Source organism: Pangasianodon hypophthalmus, chromosome 8, assembly GCF_027358585.1.
Source record: "Pangasianodon hypophthalmus isolate fPanHyp1 chromosome 8, fPanHyp1.pri, whole genome shotgun sequence".
NCBI lineage: Eukaryota > Metazoa > Chordata > Actinopteri > Siluriformes > Pangasiidae > Pangasianodon > Pangasianodon hypophthalmus.
Genome location: NC_069717.1, coordinates 27,570,907 through 27,580,849, shown reverse-complemented (window position 1 = coordinate 27,580,849; position 9,943 = coordinate 27,570,907). Strand labels below are relative to the sequence as shown.

The window sequence follows — 9,943 nt, the reverse complement described above, 5'->3', positions numbered from 1 at the left end:
TTCAAAAATGTGTAAAAAAAAGAAATTAAATATATTTTTACAGGTGACCTCCCAAACTGTCATTTTTGAGAAATATAAACACAAACTCAGGATAGTCTTCTGAGGCGTTATTGTGTGATTACCGTAAAGCCATGAATATACACACACGGCCTTTTAACAGAAGCTGGATTGACTAGTGTTCTGCGCGCGCATGAGATCTTCACAAACCTCAAGTGGTGCTTTAAATTTAGTTTTCTTTTTTCTTTGTCAGCTTTATGTAGCTCTTTGCTGTAGTTATATAACAGGATATGTGTCAGTAATGTGCGTTATTCAGCTAGCTTGGTAGATTGTATGCGTTGGTATTACAAGCTCGAGGTTGCTAAGCAACCGAACTTTCCCTGGAACTAAACAACTAGTTAGTAAAATGAGTGTAAATGACTTATCTGTATGTTTTACTGTGTTTATCCAATCTGTCATGTGTTAAGGTAAGAACAGTTGCAATGCATTCATTTCCATTTATTTCACTTTATCACCATAAACTTTTATTACACTTATTGTTAGTGCTTTTATAAAACTCACAGCTCTGCTGATTTCTGGTTTTTTTTTTGTAAGCATTAATATAAAATCATTATCAAAGTATCAAAAGTATTGCAATATCATATGTTTGGCATATCACCCACAACAAATATGCATGATGCATTACGTATATAAGGATTAAAGCACTCAGTGCCATGCTGTTACAGGAAATTAATCAAGGTTGTGGTGGAGTAATGAAGCAGAGTCACTGTTACCATGCCAAAGTTGATTGTTTTCCTGATACAGCATGGTCTGGGGTGTTTTATTCCTCTTATAACATCTGCTAAAAAGGACATTTTCCAGTTATTACAGACCAAGTCATACTTTTTATCTCTTTAGAGTTACATTTAATGTTGTGAAACCACCACAAAACAGCTATATATATATATATATATATATATATATATATATATATATATATATATATATATATATATAGTAGCTAAATATTTCCTTTAATATCCAACGTCAACATCTGTGTATGTAGCAGTAACCCTGTGTTGCGGTATTTCAGTGACGGTCATGTCCAAGTCTGTGGTTGTGCTGAAGTTTGGTCAGCATGGGGAGCCTCGGTGGTGCTGAGCGTCTGGATGAGGTTCACTGTTTATGGGCTCTGTGTCCACATCCGTGCTGCTGGGAGGCTGAGCGGCGCATCGCTAAAGGCATTTACCGCCGTGCAGTCAGAGTGCCAACTAAACACCGTGCTAACACTGAAGGTGACGTGCACTCACTCAGCCTTAAAAAAACGTTTAGTCTTATAATAAACTCCAGAGTTAAAGTTCCAGTCTGTTATTTATTTATTTATTTTTAAATTGTTTCTAAGATTATAATAAAGATACAGTTTCGAAACTAAATTTAGAAATCCCTGAGTCACATTACTGACATGCAGTATATGCCACTACTTTATTCATTTCAAGGTTCTGTTCACATTTTTCTGGCCCGGAAATAAACTCCGCCCACAGCTGAAAAAAAAACTGCTCGTTTTTGCAGTAATTAAAAGGCAGCTCATGAGGGAGAAATAGACAGAAGGTGTGGTGAACCCGGGGGCAGGAAAAGCTTTTCAATTGAATTTAATTGCAGTTTGCCTCTCAGGCAGAAGATGGCCTTAAAAAATTACGAACTGCCCCTTTAAATTTTAAAATTTAAACCTTTTTGTATGGTTTCGTTTCTGTGTTGTGAATTTTTAGTTCAAAAGAAAATATACAACATACAAAATCAAATTGCGATGCTCAGTCTTTTTTAATTAGACCTTCCTGTAGCTGCTCAAGGAATAGTTCTGAAGTGTTTTACTGTTGTTTTCGTGCTCCAGTTTGAGTTATCAATCACAAGGAATCTCAGTTAGACCTTTGAAATGCTTGGATTTTTTCTTCATGTGAAGTTTTGACATCAGAAATTTCCTTTTATCCGCAGAAAGTTTGCCGTCTCTGGCGGTGGTGGATGTTTCCGAGTGGGCAGGAGCGAGGACTGTGTGTTCAGACAGAGCATATCTGAGCAGAATTCCCTCCAAGGCTGTACCTCCACGGAAGGACACCACACAGAGGCTTAAAACGTGAGCAATTCAGATATTCGCTATTATTCGACATTCGCAATTAGCACAGTATGAGAGCATAGTGTGGAATTAATACGGAAATCTTCTTAAGAAAGAAGTTAAGAAAGTTCTTAAGATAAATTCTAAGATGTTCGTAAGAATGTTCCTAAGTGCAATTCTTGAAAAATTCTTAAGAAGATATTTTCTTAAGAACATCAGGTTTTTCTCATAAAAATAAAATGACAGTAGTGTAATAGCTACAACAAATTCAATAATGCCAAAACCTTATTTTTTAAGTAGCAGTCACCTCCCGATCATTTATTCAAACGTAAAGGGCACGAGATGTGTGTGTTTAACGACATTAACTGACATTAACCGTCATTTACTTGCTGGAAAGTGGAAACCATTCGGCTAATTTGACATGGAGGGGAAGAAAAGAAACAAAAACTTTAGTAGGAAAGAGCTGGAGGTTCTTATCGACGAAATTAGCGCAAGAAAGAAAGTGCTCCTTGGGGGGCTGGATAACTGATTACTGATTAATGACCGTGTCTGATTAATGTGATAATTACAACTAGGACTGTTCATGGAGCAATGAATTAGCAATAAACCAGACTCCTATTAGATATTTACTTCAATGCTCGCTATTTCATCAGGCAAACATCAACGTATAAGTCCTTTTATTTCATTTCTTCATTATATTTCTTCTGTCCTGCTGTTATGTTACATCATATTACATTTGATGGCAAAGAAAAAAAAAACGTGATCTGCTTCTTCAGTCCGTATTTTCTATCCCCTAGTTTTTTGGGAGCTCAAAGTACTTGTGTTTAATTCAGTGGTTTATTAGATACTATTGAAAATGTCAAAAGATTCTACTAACGAACTCTACTAACGATTCTACTAAATTCTACTAACAAACAACTCTGAGGCCTGAACTTCACGTAGGTCTTCACATTTTTAAAATTCTGAATCAGGAGCACAGAAATTCGACTTGCGCATGTGCATAACCCGACTCTGAATACACATAACTTTCCCTGTGTAACCTTTGGACACAGGTAACCGACTCTGCCAGTATTTTTTAATATGTCTTAACTCTTTAGGTCGTGTGTGTATAATTTGTTAAAAAAAAAAAAAAAAGGATTTATTTGTGCTAGTAATGTAACTTAGAAGCCAGAATCATAGACCTCCAAATTATTTTTTTCAATTTTGATTAAACAGGAAGTTTGTTAGGTGTATAAACATTGCTCTTTTTATGTGCAGTACAGATCCATCTTTCCCAGCGATCCCCTCAGCAGCAGCTAAATCCCATACCAGAGAAAGTGGCATCAGAGACAAAAGTGTAAGTGTAGGTCAAAGGTCAAACTGTCCAGTATTAAGCCATTGGAGCAGATTTCATGAAATAAAGATGTGGGTTTTAGGATCCTATCAGACACAAACTGCCTTAATATCTGCTCTGTGGATAGTTATTCATGAGCATTGAGTGATTGGGTGTGTTTGTTTTATTTTTAAAGGACAACACAGCTCACATTAGCCCTCTGATTGGCTCGCCATGGGGATCAGGATCTTTAGTGTTGTGGGTCCCGAATCCTCATTACATCCCTCAGTGTCTTAAGAGGTATCCAAGCAACATGCAGCACTATCCTGTAAAAAAAAAAATAGCAATAATAGTAATAATAATAAGAAGAAACAAGACTTACTGTGACAAATGCTGAGCTGCCAGTCTATTAGGTGCGGAAAAAAAAAAATTTTTTTTCAATAAACTCACTAGGTATTTTTGACCTAGTGAGTTTGTTTAAATGAAACCTAACCCCATTCATTTGATGGTTTTTTTAGCCATAAATTACTCTTTAATTGTTAAGCACTAAAAAATCACTTGTCGCCATTAAGCCATGTTAGCTGCTTATCCAGACCTTCTTCTGCAAAGCTTTTTATGATCTCCTGTTATAGTTTATGTACGCAAATGACACCAGTGTTAAATTAAACGTTACATTCTTCATTTCGTAAAGAGCTTCTGTTCTTTTACCGTCAGCTCAAAATCTGCACACTGCTCTGTGAAGGAGTTAATCTGCCTCCCAGCTCCTCAGACACAGAACACACCTAAAGCAGTGAGTAAATGCCATCTCTTACAGACGTCACTGTGTCGTCACAGCATCCCACCTGACACGTGTGGTTCCTCTCAATCAGAAGCGTAAAGGAACGACGAAGAGGGTGCGGTTCCAGCTCACCTGTTCACCCTTGACCTTTCACCCCAGCCAGTGGGCGGAGTCAGTCTCTCCGGGTCAGCTGGAGGCGGATACAGGAGACGATATGAATGCATCAGCAGCCGAGGATGAACCTGAACTCCCTGGAGACCCGAGTGCGTTCCTGGTGAAGAACAAACCCGTTGTTTTTCACAGTGTCCGAGAGAGGAGGGTCAGGAGAGCGAGCCAGGACACACCAGCTTCACTTTACAAACTGGACAGCAAGGTGAGGGACAGGTCTACCCGTTTCCCAGGTCTACTCCGGCTCGGAGACGTCAGTTTAGAGCGAAATATTGTGGTCTGTTACAACAAATTGTCAGACAAATACACTGAACTTAATACAGCATTTTCCACCACATTAAATCTAACTATAAATGGTTAAAAAGTATGATGTGTCATTCTTTAATAAATGAAAAATTGTAATTGTTGGCAAATTGCTGTGGTATAACAGCAATAAAACGCTTCTGGACATGGTGTAATAGGAAAATAATCAACATGAGGGTGATAACCGTGACTCTGCTTGATCACACCACCCTGTTGTTGATTATTTTCCTATAACAGCATGACCTGGAGTGTTTTATTCTTTACTTATCTCCTCCACTACTCTGAATGCGGCTCACAGTGGATCATTTCTGATTTGTGTTATTACCGGGTTTGTGCAGACAGGTGAGGAGGACACTGACTGGGACAGTCTGAGGGGACAGCCGTACCTCTGGAAGAGACATAACGTCCTTCCTGCGGTCCTCAGTCCACCAGGGGGCGCCAGAGGAGCTCAGGAGACTGTTGGCTCTTCTCCCGTTTCTAAACTGAGCTCAGATCGAACGCTTCACAGCCCACAGTGTGCAGGTGAGTGAAACTTACCATCATTAACGACTGTAACAGAAACAGGAATTTATTACGCAAAATTCTCTTCTAATTGGTGCACTGGTCTTATTTATATATTTATAATCATAAATTACATATTATTAACATATTAATTAATATTTACAACATGCCTGCACTGATAAAAGCTATTTTATTAGTAGTGTTCATTAGTAATTAAAGTGGGCGTGGCCTCTGTGTCTGTCAGTCACAATAAAGGAGGTGTGGTCTCTGTGTCTGTCAGTCACAATAAAGGAGGTGTGGTCTCTGTGTCTGTCAGTCCCAGTGAAGAAGGTGTGGCCTCTGTGTCTGTCAGTCACAATGAAGGAGGTGTGGCCTCTGTGTCTGTCAGTCCCAGTGAAGGAGGCGTGGCCTCAGTGTCTGTCAGTCACAATAAAGGAGGCGTGGCCTCAGTGTCTGTCAGTCACAATAAAGGAGGCGTGGCCTCTGTGTCTGTCAGTCACAATAAAGGAGGCGTGGCCTCTGTGTCTGTCAGGCACAAAAAAGGAGGCGTGGCCTGTGTCTGTCAGTCCCAGTGAAGAAAGTGTGATGTGTCTGTCAGTCACAATGAAGGAGGCGTGGCCTCTGTGTCTGTCAGTCACATTGAAGGAGGCGTGGCCTGTGTTTCTGTCAGGCACAATGAAGGAGGCGTGGCCTCTCTATCTGTCAGTCTCAGTTAAGTAGGTGTAGCTTCTGTGTCTGTCAGTCACAATGAAGAAGGCGTCCCCTTTCACACGTCCGACTGTAATCAGGATACACACCTACAATGTGTATATAAAAATAGTGTATATTTAGAGAGTCAGTGAAATCTGATGGATGAATGTGTGTGTGTGTGTGTGTGCGTGCATGCATGCTCAGCTCCTGCAGCATGGCCGTGTGTGAAGAGGACCTTGTGTCACAGCCGGTACACTCATCCTCTGCTCTCTCACAAGAAGCACCATCAAGGAACCGGGTCAGAACTGGACATGACCATCCGTAGCACTTCTGCTGTAACCGAACACAATCAGCTACACAGAGTAAGAGCAGACACACAGTCAAACACGCACACACACTCACACATGCTCGTACACACCTGCATGTGCAGACATATACACACTGACACACACATCTGTATCCATAACCCAAACACAAAAAAATCTGTTTTTTGAACAGCTTTTAAACATCACATAACAGGAAACCTTAATGAAAAGTACTATCTCTCTGTTTAGGGTACACCCAAATCTGAGTCTATACACACTTCATTTGATCACGCACACACACACACACACACACATACACACACACACACGCACACATACTTACTGTAAATGCTCAAAGACAATACACACGCCTACACATAAATACAGCATGATCACTTCCACTTGTGCTGTGTAGATCACTGAAAGCTCAGGCTGTGTGTGTGTGGCACCCGCAGTGTAATCTTTGAAAAGAATCTTTTTATTGTGCACACATGTGCATGTAACAGTTCGCTGCTTTTTCATACGAGGAATGTTTCTCTGAGAGCACGCAGAGCAGAGCTTCACTTTGTGTAAGGATCGTGCATGGGACGCTTATTTAGCCTTTGCGTGTCTGAGTGTATGCGTGCGAATGTGTGCATTTCTGTATGATTGGTATGCGTGTGTGGATGTGTGGGTGTCCCTGTGTGTGTGTGTGTGTGTGTGTGTGTGTGTGTGTGTGTGTGCAGATGTTGGACACAGATGAGAGGCGTGGGAGACACAGGGGCAGTAAAGGCACCGACGCTCCATTGAACTCTGAGTTTTACAGCCAGCGCTCCACCCACAAGCTCTACGGTGAGACACATGGAGGGGTCAAAGGGCACGAGGTGGATACCCGGTGTCGTTTTCATACTGGCCACAGCCGATCTTTGAAAGATGAAAAAAAAAGTGAAACTTTTCAGAAGAGCGGCAAGTGATGTCAAGTGCATTTTAACGTCCTGGCCAATCAGGGGGACAAGCGATTAAAAGCTAACATGGAGGACAAAATGCTGCTGAAAAAATGACTTTTGTTAGTGAGAGAGAATGAGGAGATTTATAACATGCTGAATTTAATATTCCAATGTTGCAATGTAATTAAATAGATTTAGAGGAAAGTAAGTGATCATTTCTTTCTCTCTATCTGTCTGTCTTTCTGCCTCTGTCTGTCTGTCTTTCTCTCTCTCTCTCTGTTTGTCTGTCCGTCTCTCTCTCTCCCTGTCTATCCCCTTATCTCTCTCCCTGTCTTGCTCTCTTTCTGCCTATCTCTGTCTTTGGTCGTCTGTCTCTCTCTCTCTTTCCCTGTCTTTCTATCTGTCTCTCTGTCTTTGTCCTTTCTTTGTCTTTCTCTCTCTATCCCGGTCTGTCTGTCTCTCTCTGTCTTTCTCTCTCTCTCTCTCTCTCTCTGTCTCTATCTATCTATCTATCTATCTATCTACAGAAAACTCTAATCCCAATCCTGACACCAGCCCAGATCTGAGGATCATCACTGGAGCGATGGAACCCTGGGGAGGGAGAAGCTCTACAGAACATATCTGCACTTCCACACCAAGCCTCAGATATCTGTAACACACACACACACCGATTGGTTCTGATCCGAATCATTTACTGGGTCATGAACTACTTCATTGTAGAGAAGTAACAGGTCTGTTACAACATCTGTAGATCTTTCTAGATCTTTTCTATATCAGTGTACAGAGTTGCATGTCCTATTGTCTCAGAAGGACAGATACACACCTGGGTTCTGCACTCTTCATGAACGTTAGTGCTTTGACAGCAGTCTTTTACTCTTAAAAATACATTGCCAAACACATTTCACAATTTTCCACTTACCCTGAATGTGTGGAACTGCAAGGCTAATGTAGCTCATTTTGAAAATAAATGATAATTCATGTGGAAAAATCAGGTGTGAAAATAAATGAATCATGAAAAAAATCACATGTGAAAAATGATTCATGTGGAAGGGAAACATCACAGGTAAAAATAAATGAATGAGTCCATCTCTTTGGCTTGAGGTTACTGTGGAGGTTAGAAACCTTCATGGTTCACCTCTTCAAAGCTACAGGGGTGGATGAGATTCAGCCGGAGATGCTGAGGGCCCTGGACAAGGTTGGGGTTGTGTGGTTAACACACCTCTTCAATGTAAGTCAAACTGGGATGGTTGTCCCTATTTTTTAAAAAGAAGGGGCCCAGTTAAGGGGAATCACACTCCCTCAGCCACCCAGGAAAAGTCTATGGCAGGGTTCTGGACAGGAGACTACACCCGATAGTTAAATTTAGGATTCAGCATGAACAATGTTAGAACAGTGGGGACGTGGTAGTGTTACTCTTTCACAGCTTTGTGAGGGGGCATGGTAGGGTGCTAATCCAATCTACATGTGTTTTGTGGATTTGGAGAAGGCCTGTGATTATGTGTCTCGACTCTTGCTCTGAGAGGTGCTGCAGGAATTACGGGGTATCTGGACTCTGTATGAGCACAGTGAGATTGCATCTGCATTATTGGTGTTAAGTCAAAATTGTTTAAGGTGGGCGTCGGACTCCATCAAGGGTGGACGTGTGTTATCTCCATTCCTGTTTGTGATTATCATGGACAGGATATCAAGGCCCAGTCAGGGTTGGAGAGGTGACCAGTATGTGGGGCTAGAGGTAACATCCCTGTTATTTGCAGATGATGATATGCATTTGACATTTTTCTGCTGAGCACCAAACAACTGGGATGAAAATCAGCACCCCAACTCCGAAGTCATGGTCCTCTCCCAGGAAAGAGTGGGATGCTCATTTTTAGGTGAGTGGAGAGACCTTAACCCTGGTGGTGGAGGAGTTCAAGTATCTTGGGATGTTATTGTCAAGTGATAGAAAACGTAAGCATGAGATTGACAAACAGATTAGGTCAGCGACAGCAGTGTTAACGATCTGAGGTGGTGAAGCAGGTCCTTGGTTTGTGACAAACCTCTCTGTTTAGTCTCTCAGTCAGTCTACGTCCCTGTCCTCACCTGTGGTCACGAGCCGTGGGTAGTGACCGAAAGAATAAGGTCGCAAGTTTGGCCCGTGGAAATAAGGTTCCTCTGCAGGGTTGCTGGGCTTACTCTTCATGATGGCATGTGAGGATCTCGATAATCTGGGAAAGCCCTGGAGTAGAGCTGTTTTTCGGGCAGGACGCCCCGTGATCTCGTCCCAGTAGAGCTGTATCAGGCACGTCCCACTGGACAGAGACCCTGGGGCAGACCCAAGATCCGTTGGAGAGATTGTATCTCAGAGTTGGCCTGGGAATGTCTGGGGATCCCTCAGGAGTATCTGGAATCTGTGGCCAGGGATAGAGAAGTCTGGGATGACCTTCGCAACCCCCGTGACCCCCCACGAGGAAAAGTGGAAGAAAAATGAATGAATAAATGAATGAATAAAAAATTTAAAACAATTTGGTTTGAAAGACTTCTTTAATCCCTGAGTCCTATAGCAACACTGATATTCATGAACATGAATAGCAAGTATATCTGTGTTTCGGTCAGCATGGTAACACACACACACATACACACGAAGGCACAGCTGTGCCTTCGGTCAGTTCTCACACCCAGCTACTGTCCCGATGCCAGAGAACCTACAGTCCCACCACACACACACACACACACACACACACACACACACACACACATATTCCAGCCTTGTTTCCATGAGTGCTTAGCTTGAGAGAAATATGCATGTGTGTGAGAGACAGAGCAGTGCTTCCTTTGTGAGGAGAGATTTCCAAAGCCGATGCCCAAATCTACACACACTGCTCAAAGCTGCTCGGGGAT

At 41.9% G+C, this 9,943-nt stretch overlaps 1 protein-coding gene across 2 annotated transcripts; it reads left to right on the top strand.

Annotated features, from left to right (window-relative positions):
- Positions 1-142: 142 nt before the first annotated feature.
- Positions 143-9,654, top strand: LOC113546030 (uncharacterized). 2 transcript variants are annotated; one of them, XR_008302133.1, is made up of 12 exons: positions 143-464; positions 1,070-1,271; positions 1,966-2,104; positions 3,341-3,419; positions 3,592-3,695; positions 4,110-4,185; positions 4,265-4,546; positions 4,983-5,166; positions 6,040-6,197; positions 6,866-6,971; positions 7,594-8,937; positions 9,115-9,654. XR_008302133.1 is itself a non-coding variant. In XM_026945726.3 (11 exons), the coding sequence occupies exons 2-11, from the start codon at positions 1,115-1,117 to the stop codon at positions 7,719-7,721; spliced, it is 1,413 nt and encodes a 470-aa protein (XP_026801527.3). In that variant the 5' UTR covers positions 143-464; positions 1,070-1,114; the 3' UTR covers positions 7,722-9,654. The 2 variants fall into 2 exon arrangements, 1 of the variants encoding a protein (XP_026801527.3); XM_026945726.3 differs by having other exon boundaries at positions 7,594-9,654.
- Positions 9,655-9,943: the final 289 nt, after the last annotated feature.